Raw genomic sequence first — 25,386 nt, 5'->3', positions numbered from 1 at the left:
ATGGCCGTTTGTGTTGTTCATTCTCACTCACCGTGGTATAAGAATAATCTTCATCCATGCGACTGTGAGATGAATCACTTCAAATCTAAAGCGCAAATTGATTGGACCCAATTAGCCAATCACAAAAGGTGACAATTTTTGAAGTTCTTTTTTCCACAAACAACTAAATCTCGTTTTATTTTGCATAAAAACTGCTAACCCTGTAGTTTAGATCTGTGCAAAATGTTCTGTGATGCCTCTGTGTGTCAGATGCCCTCCCTGTGTCTCCATGAGGTCTTAATGTGCTAAAAAAAAGTCTAATCCTGTAGATCTGTGCAAACATGTTCTGAAATGTGATTGTCTTTTTTCTCAGTTCAGATTTCTGTCTTTTGGTCAGTTCTTTTTGTGTTTAGAATGTGAACTTTGAACAGAATCACATTATTAAAACACAAATCACAATCTTATTGCAATCACTGTTCGATATTTTCCCCAGACGGTTCAGTCCCATCATCCCCCAGACTCCACTGCAGACTCCACTTTGTTATCAAACAGTTTAATTCTTTCTGATTTGCATAGAATCATTACACACTCCTCTTCATACTTTTACAATTTTTCCTTCACAAAATGATTACAAAGTTTTAAAAAAAACTGATTTACAAACAGAACGACAAAAAAATTAAATCAAAATGGAAAATATATTACCATAAAAAGCTTCTGTTCACCGTGGTTTAAAGGTCCTATATTACACAAAACTGAATCTTGTGAGCTTTTAACCACGTTATAATTTTGTTCCCTCCTCAGAAACAGACCTGGAGTTGTGTTTTGTTTCATTCACACGTTTGAGTAAATCTTTGTTATGAGTCTGTCCACATCTCCAAAGCTACAAATGCTCACAAGGTGTTTTCTGTTTGAGGGAAGAACTCCGCCTAAATGTGCAGCGTTTGTGTGTTAAACATGTGAATGAAACAAAACACAAGTCCAGGTCTGTTTGTGAGGAGGGAACAACATTAGAACAGAGATCAGACAACATCATAATATGGACCCTTCAAAGTTTCAGCTGTAATTGTTCGGAAAGTCCATTCTATTTAAAAATGAAGAAATAAGGTTTAGTCCTCCTTTTACACCTGGAAAAGTCCTTGTTTTTAGTTCTATTAGTATTTAGTATTTATAACTATTTAGCCACACATGTATTTGTCAGTGCTCAGTTTAGTCCTGTTGTTTTCACACATAGGTACTTTTCTGACAGGTGAGGAGGAACCGCGGCATGGCCTGCAGGTGACTGAAAACCACTGTGACCTTTGACCCTTCCACAGAGTCACAGCGAGTCTCTGGAACAGGACCAAGACTAGGACCCAGAACTAAACCAGGTCTACCACGCTCGGACTTCCCCTTTAAGACCTCAGCCACAAACAGGTACAGGAACGCCTCTGAGCGATCGGTCCAGGTGTCCAGAGCGGTCTTCACATCTTTGGCGAAATACAGACCCTCTCCAAGACACGCGTCTGAAAAAGAGACAAATGTAAGAGGAGCGGAGCTAGAGGAGCATAGGAGCATAGGAGCAGAAACAGAGGAGCAGAGTCAGAGGAGCAGAGAAACAGAGGAGAAGAACCATAGGAGCAGAGGAGAAGAACCAGAGGAGCAGAGGAGCAGAGGAGAAGAACCAGAGGAGCAGAGGAACAGAGCCAGAGAAGCAGAGGAACAGAGGAGAAGAACCAGAGGAGCAGAGAAGAACCAGAGGAGAAGAATCATAGGAGCAGAGGAGCAGAGGAACAGAGGAGAAGAACCAGAGGAGCAGAGGAGAAGAACCAGAGGAGCAGAGGAACAGAGCCAGAGAAGCAGAGGAACAGAGGAGCAGAGGAGCAGAGGAACAGAGGAGAAGAACCAGAGGAGCAGAGTAACAGAGGAAAAGAACCAGAGGAGCAGAGGAGAAGAGGCAGAGAAGCAGAGGAACAGAGGAGCAGAGGAACAGAGGAGCAGAGGAACAGAGGAGCAGACAGGCGCAGAGAGAGAGATACTTCATTAATCCCGAGGGAAATTGAAGAAGACAGGAGCAGGTTTCTTTACCGTCAGGGGGCGCACACTCGGGCCTGAATCCAATCTGACAGACCATGTCACAGAATCGCGCAGAGACGAGCTGCAGCATGATCTCAGAGGAGCGGGAGGGCATCTGGGTTTTTTGGATGTTAAAGAGTTTCTCCAGCGCTGGGTTCTCCACTTTCTCTGCCTGAAGTCAAACACACTGGGCTCATGTACAAGTATTATCTGTTATTCACATTTCAAGTAAATTGAAAGAGCAGCCTCACACTGGAGGTTTTTCTAACAACTCATCATTAGATTAAACAGAACTTAAAGCCTAATGAGCATATGACAAACTCTCATGATTCTCTCATTTTGACTTAATTTATTGGGATAATATTTGCTCTAAATATAAATGATAATTTTACACCAATCAAGAAGCAATTTGTAAAGAAAGATGAAAAATATGTTGAGAATTACAGAAAGTAATCACACTAGGGAGAATTCTATCCAAAATTTCAGCACGATTTACACACAAAATTACTTAAAACATTATTTCTACAAAAAAGTTTTTTTTTTATATATATATGTATTTGTCCGTTCTGTGTATATTAGAGAAGGTTTGAAGGTAACAATCATAGAATTCCCCAGTGTGATGTCATGATTTCTAATCGGGAATTAAAATTTTAAGTAAAAAAAAAAAGCCAAATTGGGAAACCGAGTGTGAATGTCTTTAAAAATAATAATAATAATGATAAATAAATACATTTTAAATAATCTTAACTAGTACAATTTTCGTAAAATGAGTATATGATAAGTAATGAAAAGATCGACACACACTACAGGATTTTTTGGTCTTAAACAATTTTTAAATGTGCGACAAAAAGGGCACACCACAAACACAAAGAGGATCTTAAAAAAAGAGACATAAAATCCAAACACTGCAGTGGGATCTGTCTGTGGACCACAGGATATAAAGTTGTGAGCACGATTGTATCAGCTGTTTCCTGTCTACAGTAAAACCAGTCGCTCTGAGACTCTGTGCGCTTCTGTCGGTGTTTTAACACCGTGTGAGTTGTGTCCTCCTCTGTGTCTTTGATTTTTTCTTTTTATGAAAATTCTTTTATCAATTGATTCTAACAGTTCCTTTTGTTTGGAACATCATTTGTGCTGACTTTTTAAAGTGAAATGTTGAAGTGAAATTCTGTGTGTCTTGTTTATAAAAATGTGCTATACAAATAAAGTTGGATTGGATAAATACAGTGACAGTTACTAGGCTCAGAATGCACTGATCTGTTCATGTACGAGAGTGGAGCAGAGATGAGCCTTAATATACACACAACACTTCATTTAGAGAAGGAGCAGTACCTTGATGGGCTTCAGGTCGAGGCGCTTCAGCTGCTCCATCAAAACTTTGAGCTGAGGGTCAGATCTGGACACTGGAATCCTCTCTCCTGTCACCCTCACCTCCCCCTTCTGGTTCTCAGCCTTCTCCCAACTCTCTCCTCTATGGCTCATTGGGCTCTGGCTTTTCTGGCTCTTCTGGCTCTTCTGGCTCAGTCTCCTCAGCTCCTCGTGCTCCTCCTTCTCATACTGCCTCTGTGCTTCTTGGATCTTCTGCTCCAGTCTCAGAGCTGTGAAAGCGATGTTCTCCACACTGTTTCCACTCACCACAAACCCAGAGCGACCCTTCTCCAGGAACTCCTCCACCTGCACGCCCTCCACCTGCACACACACAGTCAGATGCCCTGCCATACTCCTGCACACACACAGTCAGATACACTCCCATACTCCTGCACACACAGAGTCAGATGCCCTGCCATACTCCTGCACACACACAGTCAGATGCCCTCCCATACCCCTACACACACAGTCAGATATACTCCCATACTCCTGCACACACACAGTCAGATACACTCCCATACCCCTACACACACAGTCAGATGCCCTCCCATACTCCTGCAGAGTCAGAGCCTCCTCTCTGTGTCAGTCGTAGAGTTTATATTCTGGGCTTGGGCCCTCCTCGCTGAGTTGTGGGGTTTGGTTAGAAAGGAGGAGCAGAGCAGAAGAGGAGCAGAGGAGAGGAGGAGAGGAGCTGAAGAGGAGCTGAAGAGGAGAGGAAGAGAGGAGCCAAAGAGAGGAGAGGAACAGAAAAGAAGAGAAGAGGAGGAGAGGAATCGGAAAGGAGAGAAGAGGAGCAGAAGAAAAGAGAAGGAGAGGAGCAGAAGAGGAGAGAAGAGAAGGAGAGGAGCACAGGAGTAAAGAGGAGCAGAGGAGAGAGATGGATTCTCTTAAATAAAGAACAGGTTAAACTAACCTAAATGATGTTAACACATGAAGCTCTTACTCTCCCACAGTGTAAAAGTCATTAACATAACCTGAATATACCATATGCTCCTGGTCTGGACAGGGTCAGTTAGTGTGTGGACTCGCTCTGGATTTTCTGGGCTCCGTCTAAACTCAGATGCCCTCCCCTCATCTCGGTGTGTCAGATGCCCTCTCTGTACCTCCATGTTGGACAGCTCCTGCAGTTGTTTGTCTCCGAGATGCTGGATGAAGTTGTTGCAGATGCAGACTACGTTTTCCTGGTTGTGGAGCAGAGATGTGACCCAGGCCTCAGCCTCAGAGCGGCTGCGGTCTGAGTGGCTGTGCAGACGGAGACACGGCTGTGGGGGGAGCTCCTCTGGTCTGTCCTCACGGGCCCAGGCTGCAGACGCTGAAGCACAAACACGTACATGAAGTGCCACAGAAAGAATTATACACCTAAACAGTTGAAACATTTCTAAAAATAATATTCAGGTTATGATGAAAATCCAGATTTTTATTTAGATCAAAGTTTAGTCTTGGCCTGGTTCTGTCCTGGTAATGTCCTCATTTAACCCTGATTTAACCCTGGTTAAGTCCTCGTTCAATCCTACTTTTGTCCTGGTTCAGTCCTTGTTTAGTCCTGGTTTAGGCCTGGTTTAGTCCTGGTTCAGACCTTGGGTTGGGGGCAGAGCTGGTTTTGAGTTCAGACTTTGAGCTCCTCCTGGGAAATCTGTAACATCAGAATGAAACTGCTGTAAAGATGTACACACACAGACTTTTGTCCTTTGTATTTAGTTTGATAGAAATATGTAAATGTGTCAAATACAACAGTGTTTTTTACTCTGAGGGGGTTCCATCTGGAAAGCCTTTGGTTGGAGGGATTTCAGTTGTTTTTCAAACGCCTGAAATGAAACAACATTAGTTTGGTGAACTGTGCTGGGAGCTGGTGGTTTGGGTCCTGTTCATACTAGTAAGTCAAATGCATCATATAAATAATTAGTACTTTAAAGAAAAGAAATATAAAGTCAACAATATATCCACTTTTTTTTGCTACTAAACTCTGATGTTTTGATAGCATTCTGTACTGTTCCTAGTGCATTTTTAGCTATTTTAACTGCAACTTTCTGGTCAAAAATGGTCAAACTCAAAGTGTGCTGCCTTCAGTGACCTCGACAATTCCAAGTACTATGTGATATCAGGCAGGACTGCCCTGATTACAGCCAGGTTCCTGAATACAAACATGTGGCTGCAGGGGCGGAGCTTGAAGTGTGGATACCTGTTAGAACAATCACACTCCTTACACCTCCAGACCCCGCCCCCATTCCACCTCACTCTCCCCTTTAGTCCTCCAGACCCCCCCCCCCCCTCACTCTCCCCTTTAGTCCTCCAGACCACCCCCCCCCTCACTCTCCCCTTTAGTCCTCCAGACCACCCCACCACTCTTCCCTTTAGTCCTCTGAGTATTGCCCAGTTCAACAGCTCTATTTGGATAGTGTCTGTTATTCAGACTCTGGGGGTGAAGTGTCTTGTTAAAGGACACAACATCAGTCCCCCATATGACTAAGTGTTGTGTCGTGCCCTTTGCTTGTGTTGATACCTTGAAACGATGCACGTCTGAGGGGAAGATGACGAAGTGCACATTTAAAGATTTGACACATTTTTGAAAAAAGTCCCACACAGCATTCAGCATGATCTGAGCTGCCTCCTCATCCCCGAAGCCCAAATTCCCAGTGCCGATGGCCGGGAACGCGATGGAGCTGTGCTGAGAGGCTACTGCCAGCCACAGACAGTCCTGTACAGACTTGAACAACACCTGAAAGACACAAAATATATTATGTATTAAAGAGTAACTAAACGCCCGCCCATAGCATTATATACATGTGATCATGTATTAATAATATATTAAAGCTATAGTTCTAATCTCTGACATCTATGGATCATTATGTTATAATCTGAACTTTTTAAATCACAATATTCATCTAAAACAATTTCATAAAAGAAACAAGTCTACTGACTTCTGCAATAGGAGTCATGAAAACAAAGCGCCGCCTGCTGTCGGCCCCTCTGCATTTTTTTTCATTTGTGCCAAAATGACAACATGACACAGCTGAATCCTACGAGTATCACCAATTAAGAAAATAAAACTTGAGAAGGGAGTGTGTACGTCACAGTGGGCGTGTACAGGTGGAGCTGAAAATGAGGAGACCAGAGCTGTGATGTGTTGAATCCAGGAGAATAAAGATGACTCTAACATGCACGAATCACTCCAAATACAAGTTCAGAGGTCAGTGAGAAGAAACTACTACAACATGGTTAAAAGTCTAGGCTAAAGAATAGGTTTGAGTAACTAAACACCCTCCCATAGCCTTACATACAGTATGTCCCATCATGTATTAATTACCTGGTCAGATCCGAAGATGCTTTTTGAGGGGCAGCAGGTGTGGTAGACCTCTTTACAGTCTAACTTAAAGCCCTGTGTAATGATCACAGACCCATTGGAGCGGGCCTGCTTGATCTGGTCTTGCATTTTGGAGCCAGCTTTCTTTAACAACATCTTGGACACTTGGCCCATGCTCAGATTTCTATCCGGCCCAATGGTGTTCACGATCACATCCATCTGAAACCAGAGAGATCATCCAACATAGTATTACTCACACTGAGCTTCATTCATGAAGTGTTTTATGAACACATTTGTACTTAAGGAAATCTTATGAAGATTTTGGAATTCACAAAATGTTTTCTTAAGGGAAAATGTTCTTCTGGAAGAACAAATCCTACAGTCAGTGACTCATAAGAAAAAAAAATCTATTGTTTTAGAACATTAATACTCTGATAATGCAACAAAAAATTCAAATTCCTCCATAACTGTAAGTTACATATTTTCTTAAATTATTTCATATAAAAATTGTTAGTATATGAGCCTTTATACAGGCTGCAGTGACAGTCTCTAGTCTGTCCCAGTTCCAGTGCTCTCCATAAGGGCCACAGTAACAGTAACAGCCCTGCGTCTGCTCACCACACTGAGCTCCTAAATGCATACACATTTTTATGTAAACGACATGTAACTGTCATTTAAGAAGGCATGTGGCTGCTTAAGAACACTTCTGCAGTTCAGGGAGGGAATTCTGGAGGTTCTGAGCTTTCAAATGAGGCCTGTCCATAAACTGAGAATGAGACAAATGCAGGATGTGTCTCTATCTGCAAGTGAAGGCTCTGGGGACACAGGTTCAGTTGTGATTGTAGTACATTTTTAAGTTGCGTTCAGACTGCAGTGTCAGGGCACTGAGTTTACATATAAAGTCTAAGGGTCATTCCACGCCATTTCAACAAATGGCCCACGTACTTCGATCTCAAAATTTTTTTAAAAATTACCAAATAGTCCCTTACTATCATGTACCAGGGTTACAGTTAACCCTAACCCTCAAATATATATTTTTTCCAACTAAATGTGTCAAACGTGATTGATGCCACAGTCTGAAGGTGTTCAGTTTACATGCAAAATTGGTGCAGATGCATGCCTAGGTCATCCTGTGGTGCGAATCTGGCATTGACATGGCACATCTTGAGTGTTCAGGCACTGGATGCTCTGGATATGAATCCAGGGTGTCCAACGCCAGGAGTAAAAAAGCTGGACTTTTGGACTGGCAGTGACATAGCAATGTCACACCATAACAAGAAATCTACACCATGTCACAGGACTGTGCCAAAAATCAAAAGATCGCAATTTCTACTTTAATGGATCTCAATGATAAGACACACATTTTAATCGACAGGTCAACAGCCAATCATGTGGCAGTAAGAGCGAGTAGTGCTGATGAGGATTTAAACTCTTGTTTAGGAAAAAGTAGCCTGAGCCACAGCATGTCCCTTTTTTTCCTCACATGTTCACAAGTTTTGACTTAAATCTGTACAATTTGACTAAAACTCCAGTGTCTCTCCCTCTGCCTCTGTGTGTGTGTGTGTCTGTGTGTATGTGTGGTGCCATCTGACCGCTCCCCTTGCTCGGCCAGTGGTTTTTTAACACCGCAGTCTGAATGTAGCTTTAGAGCGCAGGCTACTGTAACAAACTGCCCACTCAGCACATACAGTACATACAGTTCCTTTAAGTGATCACAGCATCACAATAATACTCAACTAATCAATAAATCTAATCTAACAATCATTAATCTGGACTAGACTAAATGAAACACCTCATGTGTTGGAAAAGAGGTTTTATCACTAATACAATGGTGATCTGTGATTTTGATGATATATTCTCCCTGTATGGAATGCTTAAAACATCTCATACCTTCTGCTCCTCCAGGTTTCCCTTCCTCAGGATCACCCGCACTGTTCCTAACTGTACTTGGGGAAAAGGAGGAGTAGTGTCGCTTTTAGCTGCTCCTCTGGTCAGGGGTGAGTTTCCTGCTGCTGCTGCCTGGCTGTAGGACACAGGGGCAGGGAGCAGGAGCCTGGTACACGCCCGCCTCATCTCCTCCACTGTGGGGTCATCATTGTTCACCAGCAGAACCTCTTTGGGCTTAAACCTGAGTAAGAAACAGAGATTAAAAACACACAGTGTAAAAATAAATAAATCAATAAATGCAAATTTTTTTTCCGGGTGTTTTATTGATCTGAAAAACATAGAAAAAATTGTGTCCTTACTGTGAGTGGACATGTGTCTCCACAAACCTGACTCTTATTTGGCCTGGAGAAAGGCCTTCTGCTGGCATGGAAATGCTTTTAGCCACAGGTGTCAAACATAAGGCCTGGGGGCCAGATCTGGCCCTCCAAGACCTTTAATGTGGCCCTTGGGTGATTTTCTCCTAAAATATTTTAATTATATTTTCTATTAAAATATTGGTAATTTTCTGCACCACTCAGCATAGCAGTGTCTCCAGCACCTCTGTGCGTGGCCCCTCCCACCAGAGCAGCACAAATGAAGACTTGTCTCTTTCCAAACGCTCTTAAAGGACGATTGTTTTGACTGTTGACCATGACACCCTCATCAGAAAAATGGCCAAAATGAGAAAAATGTACTTATTCCTATTTGCATGTAAGTTCATGTTAAAACATTGTGTTGAAATTTAATTTTTCTTAAAGTTTCAGGTTGTTCGTAATATTATAATATTATAATAAGAGCATCAATTTAAAAAGATTTCTGTAATAGATTTGCATTTCTCTGCACAAATATTTGAACTTATTGTTATTTTTGGGGTTTATATGACATGAGTTTTCTGACCCGGCCTCTTTGGGATCAAAGTAGGCTGGATACGGCCCCCGGACCAAAATAAGTTTGACACACCTGCATTTAGCTATAATATTCCACACAGTATGATATAAAATGTATCCATCTCCATAGAAAAAATATTTATCTGACCAGCCAGAAACACATGCTCTGACAAAACTTTACAAAGACAAGTGGATCTGGAGCCGTCTCCTGTCTCCCTGATTTAAGAGGGCATGATTGACAGGCGGATTAACCAATCAGAGAGAGACGCATGCTCTGTTTACGTCAAACAAACACGGCTACTTACATAGAAACAAGGAGAAAAACAACATAAACTATTACTTATCTTAGGTAAAAGAAGTGATATATTTGGTTTTGAACAAGAGTTTTGGAAAGGAGATACTGATTAGAAGAATAATTAGAGGTTTTTCACACCGGTAAGGGACCGGCTGCTCTGGTTTTAATTTTCTGTTTCCATGGAGTCATGCAGGTGACACGCCACCTCAAGAAAGTTATACAGTGTTGATTTCATGATCATTGACCCCAGATACAAATCCTTCCTTCACTTCGTCTCATCACATTCTGTCTGTGAGCAGCTTTATCTAATCACACCAGTCCAGCATAAGTCCAGCTCATCACACAAATACTGTAGTAGTAAAGCTTTTTATCATCTTTTGGAGCATAGATACATAGATACAACAACACAGTTAAAAACTGACATATTTACACAAATGTTCACTACAAAATAAGCACAAAAATACATTCATTACTTAACATTATGGCCTAAATAACCCTGATTACTGAGCATTTATTTAGAGACAAACCTGTGAGACGTGTCACTTCCATAGAACTTCTTCACCGTGCTGACTATCACCTCTGCACATTCGGACAGCGGGAAGTTAAAAATTCCAGAACTTATGGCTGGAATTGCCACTGTATCAAAACGTTTTTCCTCCACTCTTTGCAGCACACTCCTGATGGTTCTCTCCAGCTGACCTGTAGCCAATGAAACCTCATGGTGATTGGGTCTGAAGGACAGGTGAGGGCCAACAGCGTGAATAACAGCTTTGCACTGAAGATTTCCTGCTCCCAAAACCACGGCCTCTCCTGTCTTCACCTCTCCCCAGCTCTGGACATGATCATCACTCTCTTTTTGAATCAGTGGTCCTCCTGCGGTGGACAGAGCCAGGGCCAGACCTCCGTGATGCTGGAGCTTTGAGTTGGCCGCGTTGACCACAGCCACAGCCGAGAAGTTTCCCAGATCCGCCTTCCACACGGACACTCGGACACCAGAGGACAGTGTGGTCTCGAAGCGTTTGTCAGGGACTATGTGTGATCTCTGCCCTGGGCCCAAGTCCAGGTCTACACCGAGGATCTGGGCCTCGCAGTGAAACCGGGTCTGGAGCAGGTCCAGGAGGATTCTGCCGGAGCTGCGAGCGATGTGCACGGATGTACCAATCAGAGGGATGTCCAGAGTGGTTGGGGGCGGGGCAGAGGAGGCTGGGGACAGAGGAGCAGGTTAGAATCAAATATATTGTAATGCAGTGGCTCTTAAAGAGGAGCTACTTCTGTGGGGAAGTAACTGCAAACACAAAACAAAGATCAGCATGTTCCTTCTTATTGGGCCTCATTCATTAATCTTTTCTTAAAAGATTTTTGTAACTTCCACTTTAAGAGGATGCTGAGAACTCTGCACCAGACTCACAAAGTGTTCTGATGCACCCGAATTCCTTCTTAAGTGACAGTTGCACAGAATTCACTAACATCAGCTACAAACACCGCCACACCATTTACATTTCATTTACATAGATATATAATATGTATTTGGTTAGAAGCGCCGTCTGAACATCCAAACATGGCCAATATGGATTTGGCTTTATGACACGTGAAAGTGCGAGGGAGAGAGTGATGAGGAGGTCAGGTGGAGCGCCTACAGACTACGACTGTTTTACAGCTTCAGTCACTCACTCATTCACTACAGCCTGTCTGTTAGACTCAATACACCACATACCTCATACCTCATAAACGTTATTGGATCACATAGTAATAAGGTTATAGGAAATAATTTAAGAAAATATATCATTAAATTTTTTGTTGCAATATAAGAGTAATAAATAAATAAAACAATGTAATAACGTGTTTTAAAAGTGTCAAGTTACTCCCCCTTCACAGCACTAACACTATCACAGTGCAATCCGTGTGTGTATTGCTAAAAAGCAGGTCTAAAACAGCACTAACCCATGAAAATGTAGGTTTAAAACTAAAACCCAAAGAAGGACAAAACATGAATATATCTGTCTCTAAATAAAACGACTGCTCAAATTGTAGGGCCCTGTGTTCCTCCAGAAGTACACACACCACACTTTGAGAACCGCTGTTATAATGATGTCACCCACAGCGTTCAGTGCCTCAAATAAGCTCACAGGCTACAGGAGGTTATGGGGGTAAATTTGTAGCATGTAGAGTAAGTCAAACTGAGAAAGGGTCAGTAGGAGCTGAAAGAGAAGCGTGTGAACTTCCTATTTGGAACTATTGTTGTAGAGGTTTTCAGCTTGTCCAAGAAAGGATGGAAGTAAAAGGCTGGAGACCAACTGGATGTCTTCAGCAGGAGAAGTTTATTTACCATCAATAATACGGCTTGAGGGGACTTGAAATAGTATGATTTCAAAAGAGAACATAGTGTGATCTCCTTGACTCTGCTTCCAAAGGAGGAGGTTTATAAAGAAAATGTGGTGAGACTCTGAAGGCCAGTAGACTTTGGTTAGTCAGCAATATGTCACAATTTAGATAATGGTGCCAGTGGTGTGTCAAGGGAAGATCATGGTGTAAATATAAGTTTTGTGAGACAATGTCAAACTGAGATGTACATGGAAGATAAATGACTTAAATTCTCTTATAACTATGACCATTTATATATACAGTCTATGGTTATAATGTATTTAGTCTGTCTGAGGCTAAGATAAGGTTAATGTACACTTTATTCTCCCTGTAGATAAATGTGTCTGCATTTGACCCATTCTTCAGTGTATCTGGGATAAACCTGCATTTGACTGGGAGATAAAAGGTCTGGAAACATCTGATAAAAGTTCTTATAAACACTGGAAAAAAAAAAACAAAAAAACAAAAAAACAGATGCACACTGCAGTTCTTTGGAGTTCATTATGGTGGTGCTGTTAAAACAGTAACCAAAGAACTGCTGTGTGGATCTAGAGGTGTCAAATTATTGCGTTAACTGCGATTAATTAATTACAGTCATATTTAACTCATTATGTTTTTTAATCTTGTTAATTTCATTTTTAATCTCTAACTTTACTGTTTCTGTATGCGGGTTGCCTTATTATAAAATCTGTTTTTATGAGTTGTTGGGACACAGTCGTTCCCGCAAAGAATTGTAATTTTCATTCCCGTTCTTGCTGCATCTGTGATAAACCTGCACATGTCTGATCTCTGAAAATATTGTGACACAGACAGAGTAACAGACTCACCATCAGCATCAACATCCCTCTGTCACAGAGAGAACACTCATATTCCACTGAGTCATGTCCTTTAATCCGACAGAAGCTGAACCACATCAGCGACACAAGAGCGTTTTTTTCCCCCCTCCACTTAGTTTATGCAAATGTGGTTTAAAGTTTTGTTTCTGTGAGACTTGTGCAAATCTGCATTAAACACATTCTAATGTCAAACGGGCTGATGTGGCTCTAGAGTTGTTATGTTTATATGTTGTAAAGTTGAGTTTATTTATGCAGGTTAGTAACAGTAATAATGATGATGATATTGTGGAATGTAAGTGACTGCATCTGTTCAAGTTTGTTAAACAATAAATGACTTTATAAAATCACTTTTTTGTTCTATATCAGTCTTTTGATCTGCCACAATAACATAATAATCAATTTAAATGAAAATACCTCAAGTTGAAGCTTTTCTCAGCAATTTTAGAGGTTAAATAGATTAATTAATTACAGATCATAATTAATTAATCTCTCAATTTTTTAATCTCTAGACAGCACTATGTGGATCTGTTTTTTGTTTTGTTTTGTTTTTTACCTACATTTGACCCATCCTTCAGTGCCTCTGGGTTAAATCTGCTCCACTACATTTTTGAAGTGGACTGAAAAGTAAAAGTATTTTTTTTGATAGTTTGAGACCTGCTGAAAAGGATGAAGATTTATTTTTTAACATGTTCATAGTCTGAACAAATATACAAATAAAAACAGTTAGGAAAAAAAAAATCAATTCAGTTGTTTTTGTTGATGAAAAATCTTTAACAAAATCACTACATCTAAAGCTTCATTAGATCTCAAAATCTGCGGGAAATACTTTTAGTTTTTACTCTTTAAGTACATTTTTAAAACAGGTACTCTAATACTTTTAAGTCTTTTTATTATGTGATTAGGGGTGCAACTGTTGTGGGAAAAATTATATATCTCTTGATGATAAATAATTAATCAGTTTGCGAAGCCCGATGAATTTTTGGAATACAGACCAAGGTTTATTCTTGTTGCAGCAGATATGGACGGGGCCTAGACCTGCCCTGACCAACAGCCTCTCTCAACCTGCAGCATGTCCCTACTCCATTTGTCCCCACATGTTACAAAGCACCAAGTTTATAAACTCTGAGATGACCAGAGGACATAAACATTTCAAACTGAGAAGGTGAGGACTCCTACTGAAGTGTGGCCCGATGTGCTTCATCTGATTTGCTCCATATTCACTCATTTGTTTCCTGACAAGATTAGCAAGCAAAAGAGAACAGAGGTATTTACATTGAAGGGTCTTTCTAACAAACCAAATGAGTTTTAGTTACAAGACCAAATGTGTTTCTAAAAGATAAACTAATCACTATTTTAATGTAATCAATCATAATCAGTATTTTCCTGTGGCCGTCTGGTCTCAGGTATAAATCACATTCATTTACACAAAGACAGATTGAGAGAAATCTTTCCACAATATACATTTCCATCGCAGTAACAATCAGTGTTGTGGAGTAACAGATTACATGTACCGGAGTTATGTAATCAGAGTACAAATTATGAGTAACTGTATTTGGTTACAGTTACTGTTTCCATGAGTGGTAATTGGATTACAGTTACTTTGTTGAAATAAATGGATTACACGGCAGTATTTTCCTGTTTACCTGTTTTCACATTTTGGGCTATATCCTTTTTTTTCTTTTCTTTTTTTTTTTTTTTTTCAGTAATTCCACTCATTGCTGGAACCTTAACGAGGTCTAAACTAGATTTAAACCAGGTCTAAACCAAGTCTAAACCAGGTCTAAACTAGATCTAAACTAGATCTATACCAGGTCTAAACCAAGTCTAAACTAGATCTAAACCACGTCTAAAACCAGGACTAAACCAGGACTAATCCAGGACTAATCCAGGACTAATCCAGGACTAATCCAGGACTAAAACCAGGTCTAAACTAGATCTAAACTAGTTTTAAACCAGGTTGTTAAAGAGTTTTTCAAATTTTGTATAGATGATTCTTTGTCTTATTTTATCAAAGGGTATTTCTCATGGGAAAGCCAATTTCTCATTAACTGTTTATCTTCCCTAAGCACATCCCTCCCTTACACCTCAGCAGCTGGCACACACACGCACACGCACGCGCACACACGCACACACACACACACACACACACACACACACACACACACACAATACACACCTTTATTCTCTGTGCTTTTTACTGTGATAGAAAAATGTAACCGCCCATTTATTCTTGTAACCTGTGTGATTCAATAAATACGTGATGTTGGACGGTGTCTCTTCGGCAGTTAAGTAGCAGCACCTCTGTCCCTCGCCGCGAGTAAAAACCCTGAATTCTGCCTTGTGTTAATATCTCTGTTATTTTCTGACACAAGTCTAATCCAGGACTAAACCAGGACTAAAACCAGGTCTAAACTAGATCTAAACCAGGTCTAAACCAGGACTAAACCAGGACTAAAACCAGGTCTAAACTAGATCTAAACCAGGTCTAAACCAGGACTAAACCAGGACTAAAACCAGGTCTAAACTAGATCTAAACTAGATCTAATCCAGGTCTAAACCAGGACTAAAACCAGGTCTAAACTAGATCTAAACCAGGTCTAAACCAGGACTAAACCAGGACTAAAACCAGGTCTAAACTAGATCTAAGTCAGGTCTAAAACCAGATCTAAACCAGGACTAAACCAGAACTAACCCAGGACTAAAACTGGATTTAAACAGGATTTAACAGGATTAAATCCTGCTGCGTGGACTGTGTCTCCTCCTCTTCTATCAATAATATTTTTTATTTGCTTAAGTAAAGTTTGGGCTTTTTATTTTCTTTTAGGAGACAAAACATCTTATGTCAAGATTTCCTCATCTTTGTTTCTCTACAGCAAATCAAGTAATCCAAAGTATTCAGATTACATTACTCACTTTAAGTAATTTAATGGATTACGTTACAAACTACATGCTGGTGTGCGTAATCTGTAATCTGTAGGGGATTACATTTTAAAAGTCACCTTCACAACACTGGTAACAATAACCAAAATATCATGATATTGTATCATGTCAAAAGTCTCTCAATAATATCGTGGGCCGTCACAATATATCGAATCACAAGTCTCTTTGCTTAAATTCAGAGGGAATTACATAGACCTTGCTCCGTTTGGTGCAAACTACACAAAGAAATAGCAGTTCTAAGCACTTTTAAATCTTAGTTCTTTGAATTAAGTCTTGTCAAGGCATTTTAAGAGGGAAAAATAGCATATTCACAATTTTGTTAGTCTCCACAAAATATCACAATAATAATGAGATGTATATCGTAAAAATATCGTACCGTGAGATTTGGATATCGTTACATCCCTGTATGTGATACTTTTACTTTTATTTATAATGACTTTGAACAATCCTCAAATGAGCTCATGCCAGTACATGTCTGCTCTGAGAAAAAACTGGGCACAGAAACTCCACACTTTTTAATGAACTTTATGGACTCATTTGGGTGCTTTGTATATATATATATTTTTTTTTTTGGTATACAGATTTAGTTTTAAACTATGGACTGAATAATGTTCGTGTATAAATACAAAAATAAAAAAATCTCCGGTATTGTACTTCTACTTGGCAGTTACATTCCTCAGAGCAGCTTCCTGTGTGTTGTTTTTGCGCATGTGGCTCCCTCTGCTGGTGCTTTGTCTGTACTGCCCCTCACCGCGGACGCAAAGAAACAATATTTAACACCTGGATGACGCAAATGACGCCATTTTGAGACACCTGACTGACTAGATCAATATTATCTTAAATGTGCTCAGAAAATTGTGAAACATTGGCCCTTTACATGCGTCTCTCCTTTCTCCAAGATGTTTTAAACTACGTAAAGTATCGTACAACTCTCAACTGCATTTCAGTGGCAAACTTTACAAGAAAGAGACACTTTATAGTGAATACACAATAAAAAATAAATAACCACAGTAACTGTTTCGAGCCACAGCATTATTTATGCCCTGGATCCTGGCAACAGCCCTTCAGTCGTGACAAGGAAGCAAAATAAGTTTTAAGGGATGTACAGGATGCACTTTCGTTTTGCCATACACTTTAGTAATAAATACAGCTGAGTAATTCTGAAACTAAAACAAAACCTGGCGGGCAGCTGCATTTGATGCATTAAAACAACTACAGCAGCTCAGAGATCATCATTACACGAAACAGAGAAATAAACTCAAATCAAAGTTGTGCGTAAAGATGTTCGTTAAACTTAGAACGTGACGCACCTCGCTCCTCATCTGAAAACGACACTGCGCACGAAAACATCTCAAAGTTTAACGCTAAACGCGTTGTCATTTCATTTGTAAAGTCACAAACATGCTAAAAGAGGCTAATAGATAAGCTAGCTGCGTTAGAACCAGCAGAAATACTCACCCATTTTGGCGCAGGAAAGTCCCGAGTGGAGTAAAAAGTGAAAGCGCTGTGCCCGGACAGGTTTGGATGGCGTGGGCCGGTGCCAGTGCTGTTTGTCAGGCTCACCCCGCGCTCATTCGTCCCCGGTCCGCGGTGCTCTGTCCCCGGTCACCGCCTCTCTGTGTTTCCCCGTTCCCACTCTCATTTCTGCAGAAACAAAACCGAAAGTGATCAGTACGCGGCGGACACCATGGCTGAAGTATATCAGTACGCGCTGCTCGTGGAGTTTGAACAAAATCAAGTTCCTAAACTGAGGAATAAGTTGACAAAGTATTTCCAGAGCAAGAAGCTGTCCTGCGGAGGAGACTGTACCGTGGAGCATGAGAGCGGCAGCCGGACAGCGGTGCTCAGGTTCCGGGCAGAACAAGGTAAACACACCGCCCTCAGAACTCAGATCCTGAGGGTCAAGACTCATCTAAAATAATATAACGACAACTTTATCAAGTGTGAAGAAAATGACACGGTGTCACTTATGAATATGAAAGTTTAAAAGTTGTATTTTTTAAAATCTGTAAATGTAAATGTGTGTAAAATATTGAGCACTCTCAAAACAGACAACTGGAGTCTGCTGCTTTGAATCAAGGACAAACGCGTAAAAAGGAACATGTGAGGGTCATTTTGAACTTATTCATAGTGTTATATGTTTTTGTTATAGCTGAAATTCTTCGTGAAATAATTTTAAGTCTAGTCTCTTCCTCATCAGCTGAGTGAGTGTAGCTCCACCTAGAACCAGTGTCATAACATGTCAATCAGGAAACAATAAAGATCAGAGCTGTAAAGTAGCCATAAACATTACTCAAGTAAGAGTAACGGTACTTCAAAATAACATTACTCAACATTACTAGAAGTACAAAGTAATGGTACAAGGTATTACTCAAGTAAACGTAGCCTAACTTAAAGAGGAACTGTTTGGACTTGATCAGATTTATAATTTGAAATGAAAGAATTTAAAGAACAAAACATTAAATCATGCACAAAATCTGGTGTTTCCAAAGGACAGACACAAAAATGAAACAAACTAAATCATTTGAAAGAGCTGCAAGAAACATAAATGTTCACATGATTGCAGATTGAACATCTATTCTAAATTTATAATATTATTGAAAACACGGAGCTGAAATAAATAGCAGAATGCACTTCAGTGCTTAGTTTGTCACAGCACTTCACAATTCAACCCTCTACAGCTCAAATCTTTTTATATTACCCCAAAATAACCCAAAATATCTCCTGTAGCTCTAAGAACACTGGACACGATTGTTCCATGTGTCATAGTGAACGATAAGTGAATATAGTGATCACCGGGACAGGCCTGTGTGTATGTTTCACTCTTGTTGATATTGGTCTTATATTTGGGACTAAACAGTTTTAATGTCCTTTTGTTTTGTTTTGCACAGACCAGAGGAATGTTCTGGAAAAACAGTCCCACCAGCTCCAACTGGGACAAGGAGAGCTCCACCTCACTGTGCGCCTCATGTCACACGGACAGGTACTCATCCTCTGGACAACTGATACTGATACATCTGATCGTCAATATATACTGGGGCTGTGATGCAAACTTTAGGCACTTTTCTGTCTTACATTGTTCTCAATACTCATACTTCAGCCTTAACTTTATTTTAACACAACCTGACTGAAAATGACTTAGTTAGAACAGCAACAGGTGAGCTGATTTGTGCTGTTTAAATTCATTTAGGTTTTTTTTTCTTGGTTTTCAGAGAATCTTAACACTTTCTGGTAGTTTTTGCTAATGTGTGCATTGTGCCCCAGCATGACGTCATTGCAAATATCAATAGGTCGAGACATCAGCACATTGTTGAATCCCTCTAGTTTTACCTGAGCTGGAGACAGGTTAGAATTCTCAGGTGGAGTTTGCTGTGGCACTGTCAGATCACAGACGTGTTGACCTGGTTTATGGATCATCTCTGTAATTCCTGTGCACAAAGATCAGTGTTTCTCTGTCAGCAGAAATAAACTAAAGTGAGATTGCTTAAGAAAGTGGTGCCGTTACTCAATCCCAAAAATGTGAGTGTTTCAGCCGAAAGGACTTTAAACTGTAAGATAGTGTGTAGTTATTTACCCGGGACAGCCCCAGTTTTGAGCTCTGTGTCCCCTGTCCCAGCAGATTTATACAAAACCATTGATTTGTCCCAGTTTTATACAAGAAATGTCCCAGGTGTCCCTATTTTGGACCAATATGATCCCTGCCAAGAGTAAAGAGAGACATACATTGACATCTGTTTATGTAAAATACAGAAAAGCTGCTTTAAAATAACCAAAACACAGAAAAAATGTGACTTTACTGACTCACATTTTAATAATGAATGGGCCAAGTGCAGAACAGTTTTCCTTAATTACACACTCGATTTACTATTTTATTATTACCAACCATAACAAATTGTAGGTGTCCCAGTTTTTGATTGTGAAAATCTGGTAATCCTACCATAAGATTAAGACAACAAGTCTGTAGAGCCGATCCCTATCAAAGAATGAGAAGGTTCAACAATCAGCAAACTTTGCATACAACAAATAGTATTAAATGACAAGTAATGCAGTACAAACAATACACAAATCACTGTCTGAGTCACTGAACTATAGGTGTAAATGTACTGTAACAGAAATATAAACTTAGAGAGCAATAACAGACTTTATATTCATATTCTAATCCTGAGACATGAACCTCAATTTATTTTATTTTATTTTATTTCTCAGTGAGTTCCTCTTTAATAGTCTGACTCTGGACTGTGGTGTGTCTTTACAGGAATCTCCCGCTGATAAGAAAGGCAATAAAAGTGAGTGCTCTACTTTTTGTTTCACAAATCTGGGTTTATATAACTCACTCTACGAAGAACAGGTTTGTCAGCAAAATTCCAGCCTGCTTCTGTCTGCTCCTCTGACTCTGCTCCTGTGACTCTGCTCCTCTGGCTCTGCTCCTGTGGCTCTGCTCCTCTGGCTCTGCTCCTGTGGCTCTGCTCCTCTGGCTCTGCTCCTGTGGCTCTGCTCCTCTGGCTCTGCTCCTGTGACTCTGCTCCTCTGACTCTGCTCCTGTGGCTCTGCTCCACTGGCTCTGCTCCTGTGATTCTGCTCCTCTGACTCTGCTCCTCTGACTCTGCTCCTCTGACTCTGCTCCTCTGACTCTGCTCCTCTGACTCTGCTCCTCTGACTCTGCTCCTCTGTGTCTGCTCCTCTGACTCTGCTCCTCTGGCTCTGCTCCTCTGGCTCTGCTCCTGTGGCTCTGCTCCTCTGGCTCTGCTCCTCTGGCTCTGCTCCTGTGGCTCTGCTCCTGTGGCTCTGCTCCTCTGGCTCTGCTCCTGTGGCTCTGCTCCTGTGGCTCTGCTCCTGTGGCTCTGCTCCTCTGGCTCTGCTCCTGTGACTCTGCTCCTCTGACTCTGCTCCTCTGGTTCTGCTCCTCTGACTCTGCTCCTCTGACTCTGCTCCTGTGGCTCTGCTCCTCTGGCATAGCTCTAAACTTGAGTTGTTTTCTCCAGCCCCTCCTTCCACAGACGTCCACACACACAGAGCTCCAGGTGGGGGTGATGGAGAGATGCCTGCCTCTGTGCCCAGCTCCAGTGCTCCTCTGGTGGGCTCCTCTCCCTCAGACCTGCTCCTCCCCACATCCTGCCTCCTGGGGAATGTCCCTATAGACATGACCCAGGAGTTTGTGGAGATGTTGGTGGAGAACATCATGAAGAGAGCAGAGTCTGCAGCTCCAGAGGGAGTTACGGTGGAGATGATCCCGGCTTTAAAATCCACTGTGGTCACCTTCAAGACCCCGCAAGGTACTGCACTGCAAGAACTAGTAATGTAGTAGATGTACTAGCAATGGTGGGTAGAGTAGCCAAAAATGATATTCAAGTAAGAGTAACATCACTTCAAAATAATATTACAGAAGTAGAAATACAAAGTAGTGGTCCAAGAAAGTACTCAAGTTACTTAAAGTACTTAAAGAGTAACTGTCATAACATCAGACATAACTGATTTATAATTTAAACTTAATATAAATGGAAGTACAAAACATAAAAAAAAAAAATAAAAATCACAAACAAACAAGAACAAAAAATGAGACAAACTAAATCATATCTGGTATGGTCCAACATAAGACAGTGAATAATAATGGTAATTATAACCTGTGATTAAAACAAGGGCATGCATTATAAGAAGGTTAAAATAGACTTTGATTCAAATACAAAATATACAGAAACCATCAGTGTAGATTAATTATATTTAAAGTCAAAATGCAGCATGGTGGCTTCACATTAAAAACCCAAAACAAGCACAATAGTTCAAATCTTCCAGCTAGTTCAACATTTGTGTAAAGAAGTAGTATTTGCAGTATTCATTAGGGATGCACCGATCCAGGTTTAGGATAAATGGTCTGACCCTTGGTTTGAGAGGGAAGTGAAAGAAGCCATTTTTGTGAAGAAAGAGAATCCTTCTCTAAACAGAAATGGAGACTCAGACACCATCTGTCTCCTATTTACAACTCCATCCTCAAACTTAATTCAAAACAAACAAGAGAACAACAGGTGTATCCAGGTCAGGTCCAGAGGTGTGGAAGCTCCATTATGACCATGAATGGTTCTGCTAATTAAACCCCACACTCTGTACAGGTCAACAGGCCCAACTAACAAACAGAAACTGTAAACAAGTGTTTGTGGTAGTTTCAGTGTAGTTAGCTCCTCCCTGCAGATATAAGGAAGTGTCCACCAGCGTCTGACCAGAACTGAAGAAGCAGCTTGGATGAGCTGAGACACGTCTTCAACCAAACTCACTTTTGTTCAGTCGACAAACTGAATTTTCTCCTCACCACACATGAAGCGTAAATCACCTGCTGTAGTTCAGCTCAGTCAGCGCTTTTTGGTTAGACTGGGTTGAAAAACAAAAAAAACAAAAAAGCAACAAACTCCAAGCTAAAATAATTTGAGTATCAGCTTCAAACTGAATTGGACCTTCAGTTAGCATCACACCTTGTGCAAGTTGCGTTAAAACTGAAATGTGTTATTTATGACTTAATACTGTCATTTGTTACATTACAATATTACTGCATTTAAAATGTAAGACATTACATTACTATTACAGCACTTTTAAGTTATTCTCACCAAAATAACCATGACGATTCTGAACTTTTGCACCATATATGGACTGAACCAGTACTAAACCAGGACTAAACCAAGACTAATCCAGGATTAAACCATTACTGAACCAGGACTAAACCAGGACTAAACCAGGACTAATCCAGGATTAAACCATTACTGAACCAGGACTAAACCAGGACTAAACCAAGGCTAATCCAGGAGTAAACCATTACTGAACCAGGACTAAACCAGGACTAAACCAGGACTGAACCAGTACTAAACCAGGACTAAACCAGGACTAAACCAGGACTGAACCAGGACTAAACCAGGACTAAACCAGGACTGAACCAGTACTAAACCAGGACTAAACCAGGACTGAACCAGTACTAAACCAGGACTGAACCAGTACTAAACCAGGACTAAACCAGGACTAGACCAGGACTAAACCAGGACTAAACCAGTACTTAACCAGGACTAGACCAGGACTAAACCAGGACTGAACCAGGACTAAACCAGGACTAAACCAGGACTGAACCAGTACTAAACCAGGACTAAACCAGGACTAAACCAAGACTAATCCAGGATTAAACCATTACTGAACCAGGACTAAACCAGGACTAAACCAGAGGAGTGAGGTGCGATCGGGCGTCAGTTGCGGTTCGCCCCGTAGATTGCAGAGTTCTGCGTCAGTCCTTTTGCCCGCGGTCACCGGACAGTCTACACGGGCGTGTCTCTGGTGTTTCACCGCTGCTGATATCGCTGTGATTTTAGCAAATTTGTAGGAAGAAAAACGAAAAACCCACCACTTCAATCCAAGTTAAAAAAGCATTGTAATGCGCGTTACTCACATTTGTACTGAGTAAAATATTACTGTTTTTTTCCCTGTAATGCCACATTACTGTGTTACAGCAAAAAGCAACGCATTACAGTAATTCATTACTTTTATAACGTGTTACTCCCAACACTAACCCCCAGTACATGTTGATGACATCTGTTGCAAAGTATCAATACTTTTTGTTTTTTCTTATTATTTGTTAAGAAGTTGTTATGTATTTGTTTGTAAATTGCAGTTGAATTCTAATATTTGATGATGATTCCAGAATGCAGTGAGTTTGTGGCGCGCTGCCCTCAGAACAGAACCTTTAAATCCAAGTCGTTGGAGGTGAGAGCTCTGGAGCAGACCAGGCAGGTTCTTCTGGAGGACACAGTGGACGAGGAGCTGCTGAGGCTGTACTTTGAGAAGGAGGGAGTGGAGCTAGAGACGGCAGAGGTCCAAGAGAAGCAGCAACGCATGGTGCTCACATTCCCTACCCCTGCTGGTAAATATGCTCTCACTCTTCTCTGGAATCTCTAACTCTTTCAGATGTTTGGTCCTGGTTTCATCTTGGTTTATTACGTAGACTCTTAGCACATCGTTACAGTCCTCTACTGACCTCCAAACAGGAAGTGAGCATGGGTGTGCTTCTGTTCCATAAACACGTTGTCTTTTCACTTTCTATTGAAGAAGTGAGTCCCCTCTCTCTGTAACTGCTGCTGTCAGACTTCAAATATTCACATTAACCTGCCCTAAATTATAGTTTTTTTGTTGTTGTTGTTTTGTTTTGTTTTTATTTCACAATTTTGTGGGTTAATCAAGATATGAATGTTAATAACAGACCAGTCAGGCTCCTTCTTTCTCCAAGGTCGCTCTCACTAGTGTTAGCAACAGGTTTAATGGACAGCTCCCTACTAAACCAACGATGTGCACGGGAAGGGACATAACTTTCAACCTGGAATGCCTCTTTGGTTGCTGTGATACTTGTGGCCAAAATTCCAAATATGGAACTCCAAATTCACCTCTATAACTGCTAGCCTTGATGAGCTTCATTTGGATGCTGTGGGTGACATCAAACTTCCTTATTCTACTACAGTCTTTGGTGTGATCATTCTTGTGTCTGTCTCTTGTCTCAGATGTGCTCCGGCTGCTGCAGAAGCATCACCAGCTCCGTAAGAAGCAGCTGAAGCTTTACCCGTTTTACCAGAGCTTGGGCCGGGCTCTGTACGGTGCAGACAGACCCCCCCTCCGGCTGCCCGCTCCTTTGTGCGAGTCCACAGATCCGGCTCTCCTCCGGTTCTTCTCCAGCAGGACCTCGCTCCTTCAGGGCCTCCGCTCACAGCTGCAGACTCACTGGTGCCAGCTAGAACTCAACCGGGACTCTGTGAGCCTGAGTCCAGAGCCTCAGCTGCTGCAGCAGGAGGAGCAGGTGATCGGGGACTGGACTGAGACTGTGAGGTAAAGCTCTGGAGGTGTAATGTGAAGATATGCTGGTCAGACTGGAGATAACTGTTGTATGCTGTGGTCATTTAATCGTTTTTATCATTTTTATAATTAGCAGAAGTTTTGTCTGATTTTACGCAGCAGCTTTAGTGTTCAAACCTCACCAGAACTATTAAAACCACCACTGGTTCTTTTACTTTTTCCCCTTTTTAACAGTATTATTAGAATTTGTCAACTCAATATTACATACAAACTACAATTTGACCTCAGTTTGAATGTCTTTGGCAAATATCAGTTATCACCATGAAGAGACACATCATATATGTGAACACAGGAGAGTAATGGAGCACACAGCGTCAGACACCTGCTTTTACCTCACAGTCACTGTTTAGTGCTTCTGTTGATTCTGCACAAATCCACACTGTTTCTCAGTCCCCTGTGTTATTTTTCTTCTTTTTTACTCATCTATTTAGACACAAATGGTCCATGTTTTTGTCTCACTGGTTAATCCGTCTGTCAAACACGGCCATCATAAATCCTGGAGACAGGCTCCAGACTCTACAGTGTTGTAAAAGTGACTGTGACAAATGTTAAATGCCCAAACATAACTCATCA

The 25,386-nt window shown here is 41.1% G+C and overlaps 2 protein-coding genes across 3 annotated transcripts in view; one reads left to right on the top strand and one right to left on the bottom strand.

The window, feature by feature from the left end:
* Positions 1-516: 516 nt before the first annotated feature.
* Positions 517-17,544, bottom strand: LOC110164058 (protein mono-ADP-ribosyltransferase PARP9-like). Its single transcript, XM_020929073.2, has 11 exons — positions 17,404-17,544; positions 10,336-11,011; positions 8,591-8,828; positions 6,704-6,919; positions 5,900-6,115; positions 5,144-5,204; positions 4,976-5,032; positions 4,503-4,711; positions 3,364-3,720; positions 2,044-2,203; positions 517-1,481 (listed from the first exon to the last, which is right to left on the bottom strand). Exons 1-11 carry the CDS (start codon positions 17,405-17,407, stop codon positions 1,201-1,203), a joined length of 2,475 nt encoding a protein of 824 aa, XP_020784732.2. The 5' UTR covers positions 17,408-17,544; the 3' UTR covers positions 517-1,200.
* An 88-nt stretch (positions 17,545-17,632) lies between these two features.
* Positions 17,633-25,386, top strand: part of LOC110164061 (protein mono-ADP-ribosyltransferase PARP14-like) — a 29,063-nt gene continuing 21,309 nt past the window's right edge. For both annotated transcript variants that reach the window (XM_055152037.1, XM_055152034.1), the window contains exons 1-6: positions 17,633-17,810; positions 18,837-18,928; positions 20,201-20,231; positions 20,928-21,218; positions 23,615-23,833; positions 24,465-24,786. In XM_055152037.1, coding sequence (XP_055008012.1) covers positions 17,633-17,810; positions 18,837-18,928; positions 20,201-20,231; positions 20,928-21,218; positions 23,615-23,833; positions 24,465-24,786 — 1,133 coding nt within the window. The remainder of the gene's footprint in view (positions 17,811-18,836; positions 18,929-20,200; positions 20,232-20,927; positions 21,219-23,614; positions 23,834-24,464; positions 24,787-25,386) is intronic.

Source organism: Boleophthalmus pectinirostris, unplaced genomic scaffold, assembly GCF_026225935.1.
Source record: "Boleophthalmus pectinirostris isolate CB_2022bp ecotype Guang Dong unplaced genomic scaffold, ASM2622593v1 HiC_scaffold_1, whole genome shotgun sequence".
NCBI lineage: Eukaryota > Metazoa > Chordata > Actinopteri > Gobiiformes > Gobiidae > Boleophthalmus > Boleophthalmus pectinirostris.
This window is presented reverse-complemented; position numbering and strand designations above follow the sequence as displayed.

What these genes read in the sequence shown, in the direction of transcription:
- LOC110164058 (XM_020929073.2), bottom strand. An exon ending in TCGACCTGAAGCCCATCAAG is followed by an intron (nt 2,204 to 3,363) that starts GTACTGCTCCTT and finishes GTTTGACTTCAG; the next exon opens with GCAGAGAAAGTGGAGAACCC. An exon ending in CGAGTGTGCGCCCCCTGACG is followed by an intron (nt 1,482 to 2,043) that starts GTAAAGAAACCT and finishes TCTCTTTTTCAG; the next exon opens with ACGCGTGTCTTGGAGAGGGT.